Source organism: Raphanus sativus, chromosome 6 (assembly GCF_000801105.2).
Source record: "Raphanus sativus cultivar WK10039 chromosome 6, ASM80110v3, whole genome shotgun sequence".
Lineage (NCBI taxonomy): Eukaryota > Viridiplantae > Streptophyta > Magnoliopsida > Brassicales > Brassicaceae > Raphanus > Raphanus sativus.
Window position 1 is genome coordinate 50,820,523 of NC_079516.1, and position 23,191 is coordinate 50,843,713.

The 23,191-nt window shown below is 36.0% G+C and overlaps 3 protein-coding genes and 1 long non-coding RNA gene across 4 annotated transcripts; 1 reads left to right on the plus strand and 3 right to left on the minus strand.

Moving 5' to 3' along the window:
* The first annotated feature begins 364 nt into the window (after positions 1-364).
* On the plus strand, positions 365-2,491 carry LOC108829573 (GDP-Man:Man(3)GlcNAc(2)-PP-Dol alpha-1,2-mannosyltransferase). Its single transcript, XM_018603203.2, has 7 exons — positions 365-721; positions 796-1,082; positions 1,168-1,354; positions 1,427-1,495; positions 1,570-1,763; positions 1,855-1,964; positions 2,068-2,491. The coding sequence occupies exons 1-7, from the start codon at positions 368-370 to the stop codon at positions 2,307-2,309; spliced, it is 1,443 nt and encodes a 480-aa protein (XP_018458705.2). The 5' UTR covers positions 365-367; the 3' UTR covers positions 2,310-2,491.
* A 382-nt stretch (positions 2,492-2,873) lies between these two features.
* Positions 2,874-3,382, minus strand: LOC108829574 (uncharacterized). Its single transcript, XR_001946007.2, has 2 exons — positions 3,203-3,382; positions 2,874-3,101 (listed from the first exon to the last, which is right to left on the minus strand). It is a non-coding gene; the product is annotated as an uncharacterized LOC108829574 (long non-coding RNA).
* Positions 3,383-4,502: 1,120 nt separating this feature from the next.
* LOC108829579 (ethylene-responsive transcription factor ABI4-like) lies at positions 4,503-6,062 on the minus strand. Its single transcript, XM_018603212.2, has one exon. It carries the CDS (start codon positions 5,802-5,804, stop codon positions 4,824-4,826), a length of 981 nt encoding a protein of 326 aa, XP_018458714.1. The 5' UTR covers positions 5,805-6,062; the 3' UTR covers positions 4,503-4,823.
* A 9,449-nt stretch (positions 6,063-15,511) lies between these two features.
* LOC108829578 (alcohol acyltransferase 9) lies at positions 15,512-16,985 on the minus strand. The gene has a single exon (XM_018603211.2). It carries the CDS (start codon positions 16,931-16,933, stop codon positions 15,641-15,643), a length of 1,293 nt encoding a protein of 430 aa, XP_018458713.1. The 5' UTR covers positions 16,934-16,985; the 3' UTR covers positions 15,512-15,640.
* Between the last annotated feature and the right edge of the window lie 6,206 nt (positions 16,986-23,191).

Sequence of the window (23,191 nt, forward strand, 5' to 3'; positions counted from 1 at the left end):
CTTTAAATTTTAAAACGAAAACTACATAAACCACAATTTTGTGCCATGTTTCATTAGATTTTTTTTTGTTTTAAACGTTTATTCATGATCTTAAAATACTATTTGTTGTAAAAAAAACTTACATAAAATATTTGTAATGGTTCAATCAAAAAGTGTAGTGTAAAAAAAATTGTAAGAAATAATTCTCATAATTTTTAATAGATAATTTAGTGTTGAAATTTGAAATTCCAAATCAATTTCTTACTTATTACAATTTGAAGAAGAAAAAAAAAGATAGTGACAATCATTTCTGAAAGTTAGGGGGGACAACTATGATTCAGCCATAGTCTCGGGTGTTTTATGTAATATTCAGAAAGACAAATCAAAGATGAACAAAACAAAACAAAACAAAAAAACGCTTTCTTCACCATTTCGTTCCTCCATGGCGATCTGCTTCATCCTCTACGCCTTCCTCACTCTCCTCTCCGCGTTATCACTGACCTTATCTCTCTCCATCATCAACGCGAGAAAGAGCCGGAAACGCGCGGTGGGATTCTTCCACCCGTACACGAACGACGGCGGCGGCGGCGAGAGAGTCCTCTGGTGCGCCGTCAAAGCCATCCAAGAGGAAACTCCCGATCTCGACTGCATCGTCTTCACCGGAGACCACGACTCTTCCTCCGACAGCTTATCCCGCCGCGCCGTGGATCGATTCGGCGTCATTCTTCTCTCTCCTCCCAAGGTCCCCCTCTCTCTCTCTCTCTCTCTCTAAAGGCTCCTCCTTTGGGTTAAAGTTTCGATCTTTTTTTTGTTCAGGTGATTCATCTTGAGAAAAGGAAATGGATCGAGGAGAGGACGTACCCGCGTTTCACGATGATAGGACAGAGTCTCGGCTCTGTTTACTTGGCGTGGGAGGCGTTGAGAAAGTTCACGCCTTTGTACTTTGTTGACACGAGTGGTTACGCTTTCACTTACCCTCTCGCTCGTCTCTTTGGTTGCAAAGTTGTTTGTTATACTCATTACCCGACTATTAGTTTGGATATGATCTCTCGTGTTCGCTCGAGGAACTCTATGTATAACAACGACGCTTCGATCGCCAAGAGGTTTTGCTTGTTTGATTGATTTCCTCCTTTGCTTAACCTTTAAGTTAGGTAATGAGATTTGTTTTGTTTTTTTGTTGGTTGGTAGCAATTGGTTGTCTACTTGCAAAGTGGTTTACTACAGAGGTTTTAGCTGGTTGTATGGGATGGTTGGCTCGTGTACTCATCTAGCTATGGTTAACTCTTCGTGGACTAAGTCTCATATCCAAGTTCTTTGGAGGATTCCTGAACGGATCAAACGGGTCTACCCTCCTTGTGATACTTCAGGACTCCAGGTGATTGAATCTCTGTCTTCTTGTTATGTTACTTACTGTGTGTTTTATTAACATCTCTGGCTTAATGTGCAGACGCTTCCTCTTGAAAGATCATCAGATCCTCCAATATTCATATCAGTTGCTCAGTTTCGTCCTGAGAAGGTGAGGGACTACAGTTTTGATGGTTCGCATTTATGTTATCTTATCCAGCTTACTCAGTTACAGTCTTGTACCAGGCGCATATGCTTCAGCTTGAGGCCTTTTCACTGGCCTTGGACAAGTTAGATCCTGGCTTCCCTCGACCCAAGCTCCAGTTTGTGGGGAGTTGTAGAAACGAGTCAGATGAAGAACGGCTGCAGAAGTTGAAAGACAGAGCAGTTGAGCTAAAAATAGACGGGGATGTGGAGTTCTATAAAAACGCAATGTACAGGTGTGTTTGCTCAAAGCTCTCCTTGTGTCGTTCTCTATACAAACTTGCTTCTTGTAATTAATACTCAGAGAGAGCGCTTCCGTGATTGCAGAGAACTAGTGGCATTGCTAGGAAAAGCAGTAGCAGGTATGCATGGGATGATAGATGAACACTTTGGAATTAGTGTTGTTGAGTACATGGCTGCTGGTGCTATCCCCATAGGTCAGACTTTAAAGGCTTTGTCTCATGTGGTTCTTATTCAGTTGTTTCTCAGCTAAGTTCGTGTAATGGCTTATTTGTTTTTTCTTTTAACTTGTGGTTGCAGCTCACAACTCTGCTGGACCCAAAATGGACATTGTGTTGGAAGAAGATGGACAAAGAACCGGGTTTCTTGCTGAGACAGTGGAGGAATACGCTGAAGCGATGGTTGAGGTTGTGAAGATGAGTGAAACAGAGAGGCTTAAGATGGCTGAATCTGCTAGGAAACGAGCGATGAGGTTCTCTGAACAACAGTTTAGTCAGGACTTCAAAACTGCTATTCGACCTGTTTTTTTACCTGTGCTATGAAATGATCAAATACCAAGAGAAATTGCTGATTGCACTAAGCTTTTAGACTCACAAGACGAGCTAGGTTATACTCTCTTTATACTTTTTGTTTTCTGGTTAAACCTCTGACATAGACCAAAGATAATCAGATGTTCTCTTCCTGATAAAGTTGACGTTGCTCTCAAATATTTTCTATTGTCGTCTGGCTTATAGAGTAAACCGGTTTTTAACTTGACTAAAACCAAGTAGTTCTCTTAGCAAGAGTGATTGAACGAGTCTAAATACTCTGATTTAACTTCTCAGAGTTAAAACGAATCACATCTTAGACGGCTTGTGTAAGACCAGAAGAAAAAGGCAGAGATGGTTCCTCTCTTACTAATCACAATGATATCACTACCAACATTTTAACTTAAGACTCAGATTTTAGCTATTCATAAGCATTACTTGTTGGACAATTCTTACCAAACAAAATTTGTAAAACCTAAATCTGAGTTATTCCACAGGATCTATAAGCCAAACGATGATACTAATTAAACCTAAATCAGGACTAAGATTGGCGTGTGCATGAAGATAAATATCAACGAGGAATAAAAACATAATAGCATTGCCATTAATTGTGAGGATCCCTACAATCCGACAAAAAGCAAAGCTACGAACAAAAGTACTTTTAACGATGTCTGAAATGACGGAAACAAAGGAAGCAGATGGAAAAGCAATGTCTTCAGGAAGAGTCATCTCTCTATGTGTCTACTTAGATCGCTGTCTCATCTTTCGTCTCTTCCTCTTCAGCCTCCTCATACGCTTCTTCTTCCACTGCCAACACACGATTTTGAGTAAACAATGGCTTAGAAGATGCGTAGATATATTGGAAGACATAATGTAATGGACAAAGGTTTGGAAGATCAACAGCATACCTTGGCTCTCATGGCGGAGAAAGCTCTTTTTTTCTCAGAACCCTAACCGGCGAATTCACGGAGACGGTAGGTAACAAAGAGAGGAAATGAAGCGTGACTGTGAATATATACCCTTGAAAACCCTAGTTCTAGAGGTATATTTGTTTTCTAAGCCCATATAACAACTTTGGGCCTTAACATCTATATATATATATTCCCCAGCTCTAGATGTATTAGGAGATGTATAATTTCCAATTTTCAAAGCTAGCTGGCCCGGCCCTGAATTGTCGTAAAAAATAACAGACTAGAAGCAAAAAAAAGTAAACAAAACTTCTTCAAAAATGGCTGAAAGTATACACATTTTCAAAAAATGGCTGGAAGCTTATGCTTGTATGGCTTGTAGTCAGGGCAGCTACTGAAGCTAGAATTATGTTTTTGTTTTATTTTCTTTGTTTATGATTAGAACAAAAATGTTCATGTTGTTGCATATATAATTCACTTATTCATATTTTTATTTTACTAGGGCTTCAATTGGTGACTACATTTTAGGAAACAAATAATGGTGAAATTCTTATTCCTCAAATTTTATTCCATTTATGTTGAATTTTTGGTCAAATTATAGACATATGGATCCCACTCCATTCCTCTAATTTTTTTATGAATGAAAAAACTTATGAAGAAAAAATTCTTTCTCTAATTTAGATGAGGAACGGATTGAACAATAATTCATATATTTCTGTTTATTCATTTCATTAATTGAATTTTTGTTCATTATTTTTTCATTTTCTGTTCAATAAAAGTGTCACCAATTGAAGCCTAGGTTCAATCTTCGATGGTATTTTATTTTTAATAAGTTCAATCTTCGATGGCACCTTGGTCTCATCCATTACTAAGTAGGGCATCTTTGTTTGTTTCTTTATACCGAATATTATTCACCAAAGCTGGAAACAGTTTACTTCCCATCTGGCTTGGTGAAACATTAAAAAGTTAAAAAATATTATATGTAAAATACTAATTGAGAACAAGTGAAAGAGTTTTAACAGCCAAGTGAGTGAACCATTAGGAGAGAAAGTTCCAAGTGCATTGAGGAGCCATTGATGCTATGATCGATCTATCCGCTTGAAAAGACATGTTTGTTTCTTAAAGCAACAGAACTAGAGCTTGCAATTTGCAAAAATTATATGCATGTATATGATATATAATCGGCTGCCTTAGTTCATAGTATTTCTAACTTTATTTTTGTATAATTCAAACATAATAGAAACATATAAATAAAAAACGCTCTCAGAGAGAAAATGAAATACAGTATGCAAACCTCTGAGAGTAAAAACGAAATCGATATTATCATCCTATGGCACTCTACGAAGTGTTGAACCAATAAATCCTCAGAGAACTTTCCACCCCAACTCTTCTTCCATATAATGTATATATATACTTTATTGGAACCGTAATCTCCTTAACGAATTCCCTGAAAGTATAAATAAAAAAAATCTTCAAAAGCATTGAAAATACTCTTTAACTATATCTCCATATAAAAAATCCCCCAAAAATTGTGCATGCAAAGCTCCTCGAATGAAAAATCTCCTTGATTCCATTCAAAAAATCTCGACCGACCTTTGTTGTTCCTCATCGTCAAAAAGTTCTATATCATTGTATCAAAGTCAAGTAAGAAGGGATCAACAAAATCCCACATACTCCCCCAATGACTACACTCGTCTTCTCCACTAAAAGGCCAAACCGTCGAAGATCCATCTCCTCCAAACATATTATAACCCGGATCCATACCCATTGAACCAACCGGATCAACAACCGTCGCAAATACTGAATGATTTGAACCGACCGAACCAGCAAGAGAATTAAAATTCTCCATCGAGTTATTGTTTTCATCATTACAAGCACTTCCTCCTTGTTCTTGCCCTAACGGCACCTCGTGACGAGACGACGTCGCATCTGTTAGCTCCACGTCACCGACCTTGTTATTTTTATTACTAGAGTTAAGATTCTGATACGGTTGGTGATGAGACTGTCCCACTTGCGTCATCTGATTATGCTGTTGAGGGAGAAGACCATAACTAGGGCAAAACATGGAGGTCCCACCAGAAAGGAACATGTTGTTGGTAAAAGACATACCGCACGGACCAAAGGAGGAGGCTACAGACGCGGCGGAGGGACGAGGGAGGAGAGGTCTTAGGGATTGAGTGGAGGAAGAAGAGGACGAAGGAGAAGAGGAGGCAGCAGAGACGGCGGAGGAAGTAGAAGAGACCGATGAAGGAGAAGAAGGTGATAAGTTGAGCTGAGCACGTGACCCGTAAAGGAAAACGGCGGCTCGGTCGTAGGCACGTGCTGCGTCTTCGGCGGTGGCGAAAGTACCAAGCCACTTGCGAGTGCGTTTACGTGGCTCACGAATCTCGGCGACCCATTTTCCCCAGCTTCTTTGTCTGACGCCACGGTAACGGAACTTGGAGTTGTCGGGACCACCTTTGCCTTTACGTTTGCGTTGTTGAACGGAAGAGGTTGAGTCGGTGGTGGTGGTGGAATCGGATCGAGGATTTTGGGTTAGGGTTTGTTGGATATCATCGTCAAGATGATGATGTTGTTCTTGTTGGGAAGGTAAAGGGTCCATAGATGAAGAAGAAAGGACAAAGAAAGAGATTAAAGATATTGAGAAAATGGAGAGGACGAATCAAGATGAAAGGGAGACAGAAGTGTGTTTGAATGTCACCGTTGTGAATGGTGGGTTAGGGCGGTGCTTCTTCTTTATATATACACACTTATACTCTCTTTGCTTTTGTTTGTAAAGGTTTATACTCTCTTTGTTATTCTTTTTTGACTTTTATTTTCTACCAAGGACATTTTAGCTGTTACAAATATTCACCGTGAGGCAGATTTGTTTTGTTTGTCGTTACAAGCGTAGTATATTTAATACAAAAACATTTGCACCCAAATCTAACCAGAAAGAGAACATAAATAGCTTAAACAAGAAGAAACACACAAAACAAAAATGAGTGTCTACGAGAAGAACGAAAATGTCCGCCTTTCTATTCTTGTTTAATAAAAGATGAAAGTATTCCGATGCATCAAGTTTTAACCCGTCGCAAACGAGACCAAACTTGAAAACATCTATTGATTTTGGTGAAGTTATGATAATTGATAGTTCTAGTCATTGTGTTGTCAATCTGTTTAATAGTCTCAGACATCTATGTTAGTATGTTTAATAAAAGAGGAAAGTATTCCGATGCATCAAGTTTTAACCTGTCGCAGACAAGACCAAACTTGAAAACATCAGTGTTGTCAATCTGTCTAATACTATATATATAGTCTCACTCTCACACATCTAGAGGTTTTAGTAAAATTAACAGTTTCCGTAATTCGATGTCAAACTTGGCTTAGTTGTTTACTGTATAACTTTTACAACTATATCAAGTATATAAAACTTTGAATCCGCGATCGGTACGTAAGTCCTCGTGTTACTTATAGATGTACTAACAAGTAAATTAAACATGACTAAAACTAATACCATAAATTCTGAATAATTAGTTAGAGCTCCCTCCAATGTAAGACTTTATTGTTTTTCTAAAAATCGAATAACTTTGTAATAAAATCGAGTTTTACTCTATCTCTACTACATTTACACTCCAACAAACACTAGCTACAATTTTTTTTCTCGATTTGTAGTATATCTATTGTTTTAGCTAGGGGCAGATCTAGGATAAAAATCAATTGGGGGCACAAACAAAAATTTCCATAATACATATTTTTTATTGGAGGAATATCTACAAAATCAAGCTAATTATTGAAGAAACTAAAGAAGTAGACGGGTACGTGACCTATGTCAGTGCGCCCCTGGTTTTAGTGTGTTATCTTTTCATATACTCCTTTTAATTAGGGGTGGGCATTTTACCCGATACCCGAACCCGTACCCGAACCCGACCAAAAAAACCCGAACCGAAACCGAACCGAAATAGCAAAATACCCGAACGAGTATTGAATTAAAAGAGATTGGATATCCGAATCCGAACGGGTAATACCCGAATCCGAATGGATATCCGAAGATAACCGAACATATGTATACTTAAGTTTATATTCCTAGTTTACTTCTTTAATTTTATTCAAAATGTTTATTTTTATTATGCACATAGTTCAAAATTAGATAATTTACATATAATTGGAAAAAGGTGAATTTTTACTCACTTAAAACGCATGTCAAGATTTTTATTTCAGTGCATTAACAAAAGTTATATCCAAAATTTAAAAATAATAATCAATTTATTATCTTTTATTTGTAAAATGTTATCTTCAAATTTATTAATCATTCAATTATTAGAAAATAAAAAATTAGTTAAGTGAAATTTATATTTTTTAAATACAAAAAAAACTTGAGAAATGAAAAATTTAATATTTTTTTCAAAATCTAAATATCCGAAAACCCGATCCGAAATACCCGAACCCGAACTAAAAATACCCGAACCCGACCCGAAGTAAAGAAATACCCGAACGGGTATTACACTCCTATACCGAAATATCCGAAAATCCGAAATACCCGATCCGAACCCGAACGGGTACCCGAACGCCCACCCCTACTTTTAATCTAAATTGTAAGTAGTTTTAGATAAAAGCACTAATATTAAAAAAAAAAATCATTTGTTAAAAAATATTATTTAATATATTATTTCAACCAATAACAAAATAGCTAATATTATTTAATTGGTCATACACTATTCAATAAATATAAAGTTGTTTTGAAATGTTAAATCTATCTACATTGTAAAACCATTTTTTTAGGCTAAAACTACTTATAATATGAAACGGAGGGAGTAGTATTTTATAAATCGGTTTACATATAGTCAACGGTAGTTTACGCTTCATAATCAATTTTTGCTGATTTTTTCTGGAGAAAACAAATAGTTTGCTCACTCGGAGGGTTGCAGATGCGGCTACTGGAGGGACAGAAAACACAGATGCAGGGAACTGAGAAAGTCAGAAGTAATTTTCCGCCTTTATTTATTACGTACATAGATATGTGTTTTAGTCTACTCAATTACCATTCTTGGAAAAAGACTACGTTCCAGTCAAATACTTCGTCCCATTTACTATAATCGAAATGTTCTAGATTTAGGATACTAAACAATTATGTAGGTGTTTAAAAAAAAATGTAGATATTGAAAACACTCACATGTTAATCAATTAAACAGTAAAAAGCGTAGCTATACCGTCAATGATAAATATGAAAAAAAAAAGAATGGGAATATTGCATGGAAGAGAGGAGGTGGCGAGGAAGCAAGCAAAGACAGCGAAAGAACCAAAGCTTTTTCTTGTGGTTTCTGAGATCTCAGCCCAATTGCCTTGGAACTCTCGCCTTTTTATGTCGCAGCAGAACCCAACTAGTTGCGCCATACATGCATTTCTCTTACATTTATCCATATATGTAACGATATAACTTGATTATCCCAGTCACATAATTCACGTGAAGTCTTGGCTAACGATGAGTCGATCATTTGATAACACTCAAGAAAGATTAGTGTGTGTTTTCTTTTGTTCCAACCATTACCAAATGGATTACTCCAAGGACTTTTTTCATAGATGAATTTCTTTCGAATCACATCATAAATTCCAAAACCTGAGTTAAGCTACAATTTAGATTTTCTCATTTTTATATAAATCAAAGAGTTGGTCCGGGAAGAGAAAATTGTCGAGCAAGATGATAAATGTTCACATGCCAATAAACAGTGGGCGGCACTTTAATCAACATGCCAATATAACGACTACGGCGCTCTCTATATATATGCACGTATTATTCTCTTTGGATAAGGCCATTTTCTGTGTTATCTGAATCCATGTCTCCAAAAGGACCATTTTTAACTTACTTTTTTAATCATCAAAACATATAGTATTAGGTGCGACCTATTAATGCATGGAGTCTCTATCATTGACAAAATAATTAACCAAATTACTAAAACCAGTAATGAATTTATAAATCATAGGTACAAGATTCTTTTTGCTTGATGAAACGCAATTTCCATGATTGCATCTTCGTCTCATATTTTATACTGTAAGAAGTATTCAGTTATTCAGTTTTGTAATGAGTGATAAAATCCTATACGAATGTTAAAATTCCACCTTGATAAATGAAATGAATAGTAATATAAGAATCAGATACTAATTTATATTTATTTTGAATGAATGTTAAATTTTATTCATATAAAAAAAATTTAGGCAACTATAGTTTGAGAAATAAAAAAATAAGGAACAGATTCCCATTCTTTAAAAGAAACTTGATCTACTACCAAACCACACTTGCATAGCCCTTTCTAGTTGCTTGCATCCTCCTCCTCTTTGTAAAGTAGATATACAATTTCTCATTTGTTTATCCAAGTATCGAAGCAGCTGCATGAAGACAGATAACAATTTATAATTTGCCAACTAATACTAATATACAGTTACAAAAAAAAAAAAAACTAATACTAATATAAGAATCATATACTAATTTATATTTTGCCTACTACTATTAAGTCGAAACCCCATGAAACCAACAAGAGGAATATAATTTCATATTATCATGAGAGTTAAAACAAAATATCTGTCAACAAAAATCTTAATATCTGTCTGAACAATGAAGTGAATGTTCTGGGATGATGATGCAGAAAGAAAAACACTAGCGGGTCGAAACAAAATACAAAACCGCTAAAGGCATTAAGAAATTCGACCTACGTCAGTCATCAAGGCCTTTATAGTATATAGATCCTGGAGCCTGCTTTAGAAGTATTATTATTTGGGTCTTCTGGGTCTGCTTTCTGGTCCATTCCTTCTTTTTCTCGATCACATTGGACCTTCTTTCTGGTCCGTTCCTTTTTTTTCCCGATCCTGAAATAGCGGTAAAATGATTCAGTTAGACAAGAAATATGTTTTTTTGTAAGACAAGAAATATGTTCACATACGTATACAAACTAAATGTATTGATCTATTCACAGACTAAACAAAACTAAAGCTAAATCATGTTGTTTTAAGTGTTGGCGATGGGCAGGCGACAAATTTTAGCGACTAGCAAGTAGCAATTAGAGGTAATGATTAACAACAAAACATCTTGTTTGTTTCAAAATCATTAGCAACTAGATATTAGACGAGCATCGATGATTAGTAACTACATTTTCAGCTGCTATAAATATTAGGATATTGACTATTGAATTAGTGACAAATCAATGGAATATGCCAATATCTCTGAACCTATGTCGCCAACAACTACAATATAAACATGTTTCAGTCGCTATTGATGTAATTATTTTTTCTTAATATCACCACTCTCGGCTTCTTTATTCTTTCTCACTTGTATCCTTTATCACTAGCTTTCTCATATGGTCTTTATTTTTTCTTACTATCAGTGCATTTAAACTAGATAATTTATGGTTGAGCTTAATTTAAAATCAATCTCTCATCTATTGGTAGAAATGCGTTGGTTAGTACGTAGTTCCATGCTGGCTAGAAAACATATTGTGTAATTTAAGTCAAATCATTAAATTATAATAGAAATCAAACTACGTACTAATGAAAACAGACTCTTCAAACTAATGAAAACAGACTTTCGAGTGAAAGGCTAACCAATCTCTAGTATATGATAAATAACAAAGAAAAAATAAATTATAATAGAACTGGAACAATACTCTGAGTCTGAGATATGTGCTCTGATAATTACTAATTCTCAAATGATTATCTGGATGTTTTTTAACAAAAAGAAAGAACGAAAATCTATTTATATATAAAGAACAGTAACGCAGTGAAGAAGATGAACCACATCCCAATCTTCGGGATCATAAACTCGGGCTCTGCACATTAAAGGCTGAGTCTACAAACTGGAGTGAACTTTAGGCGGATGAGCCATGGCAAGACTCATTCCTGCATAAACCTCTCTTCCAAACTAACCTTATCTTTGATACTCCGGTCAAAGCATTGCACCATCGTTCCAATTGAGATTCCTACAAAGATATAGCCTACATTTGTTGCAGGTCATCGAATTATAAATATAATTAAAAAGATTATAGCATTATATAATATATAACACTAAAATGTAAATCATATATTTAAAACACTTATTTATAATATTAAAATTATATATTATAAAATAAAATTTTATTCGCACATCTCTAGTTTAAATTAAATAACGAAAGTAAAACATTTCCAACTAATCACATTTCGGTCAAACTGTTTTAATCGTTAAGATTTTGACCCGCGCTTTCAAAGCGCGGATTTATTTCTTTTATTTTTTTAAAAATTGATAAATATTTAGTAAATGTCACATTTTCATATATATTTTTTTATAAAAGACTTAAACTTTTTATCTTTCTTTATCGTATTTCATTTTAAATGAGTATAGGCATGAGCACAATATCCGAATCCGAAGAATCAACCCGAAACCGACCCGAAAATCAGGGTCCCGAACCGATCAGACCCGGGTAAATATCCGAATGAGTTCTAAATTGCTATATCCAAAGCACTGGTCCCGAACCCGATCCGAACCGAGAACTGAATGAGTACCCGAAGATATCCAAAATGTGAATATATATTTAAAAATATATGTTATTAATTATATTTATAATTATTTTAATATTTTAAATTAATATTATAAGTTAACTATAGTAGTTATTTTCAGTATTTTGAGTATTTTTGGATAAAATATGATAATTTGGATAAAAGTTTACCCAAAAAATTTATAGAATGAATATTTTGGTTACTTTTGAGTAATTTGGATACAAAAATTTGAACCAAATCCGATACTTTGGTTACTTTGAGTACAAATAACCGAACCCGTTTTAGATACTTTGGTTATTTGGTTATTTTTCAGGTTCTTATGCATGAGAACCGAACCCACCCGGAACCGGAAATACCAGAATCAAACCCGACCCGAAATTTTATAATACCCGAATGGGGTTTAATTTCAAAACTCTAAAAACCCCATACCCGGAAAAACCGATCCGTATCCGAATGAATATCCGAACGTCCAGGTCTAATGAGTATTTATGTTTAGAAAATTGAACTTTATTTTTAATGAATTAAGTTGGTATAACTCTGATAAAATTAATTTTCTTATGTGGCTAATTTTTTAAATAAAAAGTTATATACTTTTAATAAAGATTTATACTTTTCAACGAAAAAATCAAATTTTTTTTATGAATGCTTAAATTATATTAAAAAAGAAAAAACATAATAATTATGTGACTTTTTTTTCACAACACAAAATATTAAGAATGATTGAAAATAAATTATTTGAACTTGAAGAAAAAAAATAAAAATTGGATCTGATTTTTTAATCGGCCCAAATGGCCCAAGAGAGATCTGATGTAGGAAATGGGTTGAATCCAAAAAATAGACCCAATATAGATGTGTTATTATTATTACTTGATTGCCCTTAATGAAATATGCAATAATAGTAAATGAAAGGGTATTTTTAGTAAAAAACCCAATAGGATCCTGCTTTAATAGTATATATATTTTGGCACTTGATTTAATAATCTCAGTTTTCTAATTTATGTAAACCATTTCATGCAGATAGTGGGATTGTGGTGATACCAAAGATGAATCCTATTTTATGGGTAGAGTCTGTAGATATACAATTATTGGATAAAAAATGTTAATGGGCTGGTCGGATCGTTATGTTAATATGGCGTGAAAGCCTTTTCTAAAAATTAGGAATGTATAAAGTTAATGTTAGTGGCAAAAATTGTAAATATTGTGGAAAAATTAGGGTTAAGTACAAAATGTACTTCAGTTTTAATAGTTTAGACTAGATTTTGACCCGCGCGCCCGCGCGGGTTTTTGTTCTTTTTTATAAATCAAATATAATTAGTTATTTTTTCAAATATATTTATATGATGTTAGTTTCCATTTAGATTCATATATTCATTTGGATTCAAGTACCCATTTAGATTTGGTTTGGATCTATACGGATTTAGAACTTTTGAGTTTCAAGATTTCAACCATATTAATGAATTTGTAAATTTTGGTCGAGGTTCAGTTCAGACCCTTCTATGCTTGATTCATGTTCAGATAACCCGTTTAAAATTCATATATATTTTAATTTTCTCAAAGTCTAAAACTAAAATTCATGTCATAAGACCTCTAATCATGTACATATGCTTGGATATTCCTAGTATGTGCAATTAAATCGAATCTATCAAAAAAAATTATCCATAAAGAAATTCAAAATAATGGTGAATCGCGTAGAAGATACTATGAAAAATTATTGATTAAAGATTGTTAATAGAAAAATTTGTATATGATTTATAGTTTGTTAATTGCATACCTAGAAATATCATATAAAAGTGTGTACTTTAACAAACCATATTTTTCTTTCTTATGATTGGTCATACTTTAATCTATACAAACAAAAAAAATCATATAATTTTCTGAGTTAAAAATTTTAAATTATTAATATGATAAAGACATCTTGGAAGATGATGGTAAGTGAACAACATGAAAATATTTTAATCCGAGGACAATAAGATGTTCTCAAGTTGAATTTTAGCTAACTGAATATTTGATAATTTTATTCTTTAAGGGTAACATACATATACGCAACGTTGGAGAAATCCACAGACGTAACACATGTCGTTGGACGTCGAATCCATAGACGTAACGTTGGAGAAATCCATAGACGTAACACATGCCGTTGGATGTCGAATCGGTTAATTGCATATGTATACATGTTTGTTATTTGCTTATATATTTGTGTTGTGACATAGCCTAGTGTTTAGAGCCTTTTAATAAAACGCACAAACCCGGGTTCGAGGACCTGTAGGCGCTGGTTTACAATTTTTTAAAAAATTAGGTTAAATAATGAAATTACGAAATTAGCCTTGTCTTCAACCTCCCACTAAGATTTGTCTGCAACCTCCAGCCGTTTTTAAAATGAAATCCTTGATTTCACAGAATTGTTTCATTGTTCTTGTAATTTTTAATGGGATACATCAAATCTAAGATATATATGCGATTTTTAACATAAAAATCATGAATATTTTGAATTTTGTTCATCTTCGATTTATTGGTCGATTATCATCACTCCTCCATGGATGTAGTCCGATTCGAACAGTGAAATACAGCAGTCTACGGCATGAACCACAGATTGGATATGTATAGATTATTCAAATTTTATAAAAAGTTATGATAAGTTAAGGTTAATGATAATTGCTTAAATACGTAAACTAAATTGAGATGGTTTGAGATGGTTCGATTAAAATAATTAAATATGGATGGTTTAAATCATTGGTTTAAATCAGTGGCATATCATTGTAATTTTTGTGCAAAACTCTGGTGTAAGTACTATTTGTACTTCAATTTTAATAGATTAGATGGGGAGGTTCCGATGGTGATACCCAGGCCTATTGGTCACTACGATTTAATATTTTGAGAATCTGGAACAATGTGAAATGTCAAAACTCAAAAGTAAACATATTCTATTCACGTAAAAAAATATGTGAAATACGAATTTGGATATGATTAATATTTCGGAAGGAGATTCATTTGTTGAAAATATGTTTGATGTATTAAAAATGAGTTAGTTTAATGAATTCTATATTAAACTTTTGCACTTTTGCTAGATTATACGTTTATTCTTTGACAAGACAGATTTTCAAATGTTTTAAAATGTTAATGATAATCAGGATTCTGGATTAAAGCTAAGCATCAGCTTAAATTATTTATAAAATTTTGCAGAATCAAGATTCTGCAATTAAGTACTAGTTTATGGATAACTTTTGTTTTAAATAGCCAACAACTACATAGAACCAGACTTAACTGTAATTAAAATCAGCAAATTTAGAAAACAAACCGTTTATTATTATGATGTCAAATGGAAGTACAGTTATTTATCCAGCTGAGGCATCACACCGGTAAATTTCATTGAGCATCCTAAACCGACCGGTAACTTCACAATGATCATTTATCCGGTCCCTTTTGACCTATGATTCGTCATTGGTAGATATTAAATACAGCTATATATAGTAACAAATTACATTATACTACAAGTTTGGTGAATGGTATAGCAAATGTTTTAACATAATAATAGCCAATAATGCTTATTGCTTGCCGACATATACACTGCTTCAATCGCGCTTCTTGGGACCAATGCAACAACACCAACACTAAATCACGGATTGCAAAAAGAACCTTTTTCCTTTTTGATACTCCATAAGGTTACAAAAATAATTGGTATAGGATGCAGGAAAGTTTAACTGCACTGTGAGTTTTGGTATTCAGTTACAGGCTTATTTATTAAGCCCATGATTATACCGTTGAGATTAGTTTTGGTAAGTATCTATTTTGGTTTATTACCAAGGTAGTTCATTTGTTGAATATTCAATGTATTATACAAGTCAAAACTCAGTATTATACAAGTCAACGGATGGAGAGTATCTCATTTACTATTTTTTTTTAAAGTAAAATTTGGAATTTATCTTTTCTCTAATCATATTATTAAGCGTTAGGACACGTCAAAAGATTCTCGTAGGAATCAACGGCGCTCGACGGAACAGCGACCATTACTTTAACGGCGTCACTCTGCTCAGGAACCGGAAGTAACAAACAATAACGGTCGCAGCAAACCGATCCCACGTGAACCGGTTTACCAAACCCGAAATCGAGCCGTTCTAAACCGAGACGTGACCACTGCGACAGTATCAAAACTCCGACCGAGTCAGGACAAGCTCTCGCCTTGCTCACAGCTTCCACCACCGATCTGACGTGATCATCGCCGACTCGCTCCTTCGCTTGTCTCACTAGCATCGCCGCGTGGCTCAACCCTTTCTCCGTCAAATCTTTCACGGTGGTCTGCGCGCATCCGACGACGAAGGCGTTCCCGTAGAATCCGCTGGGTAGACTCGGTTTGACTCGGTCACGAATGTTGATGCTGAACAAAAGCTTAGTGGTTTGGCTCGAGGGCAGGTTCAGTGATCTCGCCCAGCTCCGCCACACATGCGCAGAGAGCACCTCGAACGACGTGTGCTTAGAAATGGACTCGCTCGCGAGTTTCTTGAGCTGTGTAAGTCTCTGTCTCTCGAACACTACCGACGTCGGAACGAGTCTTTCGGCGTTGAACCGGTTTACGAACCCGCATAGATCGGGAACTCGGTTGAACTCGGGGTGGTTTAGCGAGTCACGAACCGGATACGGGTTAAGCAAGTGGCGATCCCATAGGTGTTTCCGGTTTAACTCGGTCCGACTCAGCGAATCTCTGGATAACTCGGCGAACAAGGTGAGAAACTCGGCGCTTCCGATCCCGTCGGAGACGCAGTGGTTAACACCGACGGCTAGCGCGGCGGCTCCGTCTCGAAGCCAGGTGAGCTGGACGACGAGAGGTGGAGCACCGGCGAGGACGTCAACGACGTTGAGGGAGAGGAGCTTTCTCCAGCTAGTCACGTGCCGGGGAGCTCTCTGGAAGTCGAGGCACGTGAGGTGGTCAGCGACGGCTTCGAGAAAGAGAGCACCTTGGCCACGGCAGTTAACCTCGAGACTTCCGCCGCCGCCGGCGGGTCTCTCGCGGACGCGGCCGGAGAAAGGGAAGTAAGGAACCAGAGCGCGAGAGAGTGCTGACTTGAGACGGTCCGAGAGAGAAACCGGGTCGGGAACGGGTGAGTAAACGAGGAGGTACTCGATGGTGAAGCGGAGGAAAAGCTGAGAATCTAAGGCGGAGAGAGACAGAACAGTGGAAGGTGTTTGGTCGGAAGGAGTAATGACTGTGGCTTCTTTCACATGAACCAATGATCCCATTATACTTTTTCTATGATGCTCTGTTTTTTATTTCTAAGGTGGGTCTCTGCGATGTGTTATATATATATGTCTCTGTCTCTGCTGACATATATCTTGAGTAAAATAAGAAAACTTTTCTCTCTCTAGTTTTTTTCCTCTGCCTTCTCTCTACATCTTCTATCGTCGTGAACTCGTCTCCGGCTGGCGGTTCCGGCTTCTCTAGCCGCCGTCGGTCCGGCTTTCGTCTTAGGCTTTTTTTTTTCTTTGTCTTTTCTTAGCTTACGGCCATGCACCCTCCTTCACGGTGGTGGTCCGTCTTAGGTTTTCCAGGACACGGCGGCCCATGCTCCGTTTGTCGTCGGCGTACATCTCTGGGGCCGTACCGTTTCTATCTTCGGTATTGGTCGCCGGCTTCTGTCTCCCAAGGAGGCGTTCGAGCTGAGAGTAGGGTGATTTGGTTTGGTGTTTGGAGGTTGAATTCGGAGGAGTTCTCGGCGGCGCCGATGGAAGCTCTCTGAAGATCGAGCCTATGTGCATGCCGACGATTCCTATACCTCTAATATTTGTCGTTGGAGGTGGATTCGGTGGTTTTTGGTCTTGTCCTGGTGATTCCGGTAGTTTGGTTCCGATTGATTCAGCGTCGGCCTCTGTTTGGGAAGGAGTTGGTGATGTGAAATTCCGGTGATACGGTTGCGGCCCCGACGGCGAGCTCTAGCCGATCAAGCCGACAAAGTTATTGCGTCCGACACGCGTCTCCCCGGAGGGTTGTAGATTCAACACATGGGGATGACTTGGGTTGGAGCGGTGGTTTGTTGGGCTCGGGTTTTCCTGTGGACTTGAGCGGTTTTGTTTGTTTCGTGGACTTTTCGTTTTCTTTTTCAGTTTGTTATGTTAATGGGTCTTATGGGTCTTGTGTAAAACTCCTTTGTTAATATGAATACTTCAGATGGCAAAAAATAAAAATGTCTCTGTCTCTGCTATGTATGCGCTTGTATATTCACGTAGAGAGATATAGTAGGGTAATAATGTAATTTATGGCTTCTTTTTAGACATGGTATGTCTTGTGTGTTGTAACCTGCATATGTACTCTTGTTGATGGGAAAGTGTTACAAGTTAACTGGACACAGATAAACTACTTTTATGGATATTGAAAAGATTTCTACGGATATTTGGCTAATTTGGGGATATTTGCTTGATCCGGAGACATCTTGTATATCAAACTTGATGGATAGTATTGTTTTGTGGGTGGTTGATCACGCATATGTATACAGTCTACACGAATCCCCAATAAAGAGGTAAATAAACATATGTACTAACTAATCATGTACAAGACCATGGACTGCGTCAATGTAAATGCGTTCAGTTTGTTTTAATGGCTGACTAAAAGTGTGTATCTATGCGAAAGTAAAGATGATCGCACACGAACTTTGTCTTTAGAATAAGAACTGAAGACAATAATATCTAAAAAAGATGAAGAAAAAACCTATTTGGCAATGGTTTGAAAAACAATAATATTCAAAAATTAAGTTGGTATTTTCATTAGGTGACTTTTCTCTATTCTCCCTTAGTATAAGTAGTTCTTAGTAAATTATCTATTGCAATATTTTTAAAATTTTGAAAAATCTTTAAATTGATGTGTTACGGTGTGAAATATAAAAGACTAAAATTGACTGAACATCAAAAGTGTGAAACATTAAAAGTAAATTATTCCTGTACTCACTCAGTAGAAACTACCATTGGCCTTGCTTTAATCAACCCATGAAATTACACCTTTCTGTTAAAAATGATTTGGATGTTTTTCTCTTCTTCTTTTTTGGAAATAATCGTGAGAATAAAATTGGGAGAGATTTATACTCTAAGTCACTTTTTGACTTTAACTACCACAATAAATCACTTTCCTATACTAAGACACTTTCCTCTAAGCGAAGGTCCAACTAGTTTTGGAATTTCGTTCTGGTTTGAAAAAGCAGTTAGGTCTTGTTTCTGTTTTGAATTTCAATTTTTTTTTTAATATTAAAAAACTGAAAAGGCGTGAGATATTTTTAGTTTTCCTCCCCACCAGCATCGATATTAGCTCTATTCATAATTCCAGAGGCGGAGGCTTTGTTCCCCCATTAATCGCCGATAAACCGTATAGAAAGAAAGAGACTTTGTTTTAGGGTTCCATTTGGCTTATTCCGTTCACAGACCCCCATGAGGAGGAGTGCGCGCCGCCACGACAAAGGTTTGTCGCAATCGTTGGTTTAATCTATTAGTCTTTAGTCATTTATTGGGTCCTTGAGCGGCGTCATCTTATTTACTCACATTCTCTTCTTCGTTACATCTCTCTGGAAACGGCTGACGAAATAGTAAGGCGACGAGTTTGTGTGAGAAGATCCGACTGTAACCCAGTGCGTAGAGATGAAGACGAGGCCGCGGCGAGCCGGAAAAGAACAAGCAGTTGGCGAGCCCATTTACTTGTGTTGGTTTCTCGAAATTCACAAATTTGAATCGTTAGGTTTTTATTTTTTAACGGATTTAGATTTATTTTGGATGTTTTGTGTTCCTTTGCGGAGAGGGATCCTGGTCCACTCTAATTTTTGAGCTAGGGTTTTTGTCGGGGTTTGATTTTGGGGTTATTGAGGTGTTTTGGGGTCAAGACTGGCATGCTTTTTTCTGTGTTGTATGGATGATGAACCAGTTTTTTTTATTCTGCAGAGGAGGAAAACCACTCTGATGAACCGGATTCAAAACTCCCTAGGAGGTTATTTGCTACTAATCATTACCCAAGTCGGCGCTTGAATGTTTACTCGTCGCTGGAGAACCTGCTGGTTATGAGGGATGTACTTAGAGGTACCCCTGATATGAAGAGGCTGCTGGGTTCATGTTATAATGTATGATAATGTCGAGGCGTACCTATGTACAACTCTATCCTGGCGTCCATATGTACAGCTACGTCGAATCGTACAAATGTACAACTATATCGAGTCGTACTTTTGTACAACTGTAGACCGAAAAAAGGATATATTCTATTGGCCAAATTGATACGCGGATATAGCGTTGTAGCTAGGCAAGATAGTTGTAGTTAGGTTGTATTAGAGGAGGCTGGCCTAATGTGAAACGCTTGAGAAATATAAACAAAGTGATTCCTTCAAACAATAGTGTTTTTGTGTGTTTCGTTTGTATACTGCTGATTTGAATTTATATCTTTTTGGTCAGACGCTTGGGAAATGTAAACAAACATGACATTGTACATGTATACACAAAAATGACATTGTACATGTAAACAAACATGACATTGTACATGTGTACATGAAATTAAGTGTAGACTTTCTTATAAGTTTGTAGACATGTGGACAACAAACAGGACATTGTACATATATACACAAAAATGATAGTGTCCGTGAATACGACAAACAATTATGGTGTTAGCATCTTATAAATTTGTGTACATGTAGACCACAAACATAAATTCATACGTGTGTACACAAAAATGCTGATGTCCATATGTACAAGTGTACTCGTAGAAGCATGTACGACTTCTGATGACCAACTCATCAAAACTGTTTGAGTTCAGTTCCACTGATGCACTAGGCTCAGACTTCTTTTCGCTAGATCCTCCTCCAGTTGGCTTACTTTTTCCTTCCAAACGGTCACTCAGAAGAGCCTTAATCTGAGAAAAAGTTAATATCAATCAGCATTCCTGAGTGCAAGGACACACGAGTTTGGTATAGAAATGTTATATGTGCAAAGCAAATTAAACTGACACAATGCCACTTATGGGTCTTCAATTTATATTTACTAAAACAGCTACAAAACCATGAGAAAATATGAAAATGTTCTGCATTTAAAGATGTTGAGCCCATTTAGATCATCAACTAGTACCTTATGTAACTTGAAATTCACCCAATCATCTCTTAATAAATAGGAAAAAAATAAGTAAATAAGAATCAAGAAAGGAACAAAAACCTGCTTGTAAGCAAAATTAGCAATGGATTTAGCATCTCTAGCTCCTTGGTAATCAACAGGAGGATCAACTACAGCTCATAGATCACTGTAAAAAATGGATGTTTTACCTTGGATTTGAAGTTAGAAGCAGTGAGCTGAACCACATGAGAGGAAGATCCGTAAAGAGTGTTGGTGATATTGAGGAATCCGAATAACAGAGAGAGGAATCTGAATAACAGAGAGAGGAATCTGAATAACAGAGAGAGGAGGGTGAGCAATGTTTACAGCAGATCTGGTGTTATTGAGAGCCATGGCGCAAACAGAGTATGCGGTAACGCTTCTTCGTTCTCAATCTCGGACTGAGCACAAATCATCTTCTTCCTTGCTCTCTGTAAGTCAAGCGCTCTCTCTCACCATTAATTTTTCCGATCTGTCTGAAATACGAGAGAGGAGAGAACTAAAATCAATAGATCAATGGAAACATTTTTTTTTGGTTTTTTGAGATTCAAAAAGTAAAATTGAAAAAGGCAACGACTTTGGAGGCGCATGGATGAATCTTAAAAAAAAAAAAAAATTAATTAGGTAAATTTGCGAAAGTTAATCTGGGACATCTATTATTTTTTAAAGATCAATGGCTGAGATAAGAGCCCGCCAATTGTCTTGTTTAGTTAGAGATTCTCATTGGTTGAGAGTTAACTACAAAAGCTGGTTCATTCGATTCCTAACTGATCTTTAAAGAAAAGTGCTCTAGTATAAGCAAGTGACTTATCTTGATATTTATAACTAGAAAAGTGACCTAGTATGTAATTATTTGGTTGTGGTGGCAGTTTAAAGGATGATGTGCCTTGTTTTTTTTTTTTTTTTTGATGATGTGCCTTGTTGTTTGGGCGTTGGCGCATGTGTCTTCAACAGTGAAAGATTTGGTGCCAAGATTCTCTTGGAATAACTTTATTGGACAGTGACAAAAATATACTCATGGAATATTAAATGAAATATATACCCTTCCCAAATTATGCAAGCATAAGAGAGAAAAACATCACTGCTTATTTCCTTGGTTTTCTAATTATAGTCATCTTATAGTAATATTTATTATCATAACATGTGTTATTTGACAAAAGCACATAATTAATTTTGAACATCTAAGTTTTTAATAGACGTAATTTCGTAGCAAGGAATTATTTAAAAAATTATTCAATAAATTCAGTAATGTTTTTCATAATTAAAAATTCCCATGTAGCTAATGTACTACTATGGAAAATAACCCTAAAAGGAAAACGCAATGCCTCTCTTTTTCTCTCTAGCATGAGCCATGTGTTACCGAAAGATCATCGAAGACTTGAACTTTACAAATGGTTAGCATTTGAATCAATATAAATAAACGATATGTGCACTTTTAACTAAAATCACATGTATAGATAATTCAAAAGCAACGCCACTTTTATCTGTAAATCTCCTTGAATCACCGTAGTGGTCTTGTCAAGTCTAGCATGGACCCATAAAATATTTAACATGGTCACTCGTATAGTGTTATGATATAAAGATTCTTTTTCACTGATGATGAACAGTGTACTTCGGCCCTACAAAATTCCCCCTTGTTATTCATATTCCAAAATGTGATGTGTAGAGTCGAAGATGTACGTATCGATCAAATCTTACTTATCAAAAAAAGTATCGATCAAATCTTACTACGACATGAGTTTCTAATAAGAAAGAAGATGAATTGAATCCAGATATCTTATGATGATGTTTATGTATTATTTACATTATAATGTCGTTAGATTATATGCAAGATATTATGTCTAATCATCAAAATAAATAATTAAGATGGTGGGACACATTTAACATTCCCATTGAATAAAAGATTAAAGGATGATTCGGCAATCCAGATAAACGGGGTTGAATTGTTTTGATTCTGTTCATGAAAAGAAATAATGAAGATTTGGGAAGATTTTGTACCAAGAAAAATATGGTTAGAAGATTTGCTTTATGGGGACAAACTAAAAGGGTGACTTGATATGGTGTGCACATGTTGAGGTAGTCATGTTTTTTTTCGGTTGGGAACACTCAAAGAATCTAGATTCTAGCTAGAGTAAGTCATCTACGAGCTTTGGTCGTATATATTATAAGAGTAGATGCATGCTGACAAGTGAAAGGCACTTTCCATATAATACACGTCTTGTTCGTGTCGGTAACACCAGTGACACGTTAATTAGAAAGAGAAGCGACGCTGAGTGATTAAAATGGAGGTAGAAGTTATGTTTTGTGACTTGTGTCACTCATATTTTTAGAGATGCTATTTTTTCAAGAAGCCGTCGCTCCTCCTCTTCCACACTTTCACAAGTTGATGTATGT

Coding starts and splice junctions, on each gene's coding strand:
- LOC108829578 (XM_018603211.2), bottom strand. CDS start 16,933: ATGGGATCATTGGTTCATGTGAAAGAAGCCACAGTCATTACTCCTTCC.
- LOC108829573 (XM_018603203.2), top strand. CDS start 368: ATGAACAAAACAAAACAAAACAAAAAAACGCTTTCTTCACCATTTCGT. Junction 722..795: donor TTCTTCTCTCTCCTCCCAAG/GTCCCCCTCTCT, acceptor TTTTTTGTTCAG/GTGATTCATCTTGAGAAAAG. Junction 1,764..1,854: donor TATAAAAACGCAATGTACAG/GTGTGTTTGCTC, acceptor CCGTGATTGCAG/AGAACTAGTGGCATTGCTAG.
- LOC108829579 (XM_018603212.2), bottom strand. CDS start 5,804: ATGGACCCTTTACCTTCCCAACAAGAACAACATCATCATCTTGACGAT.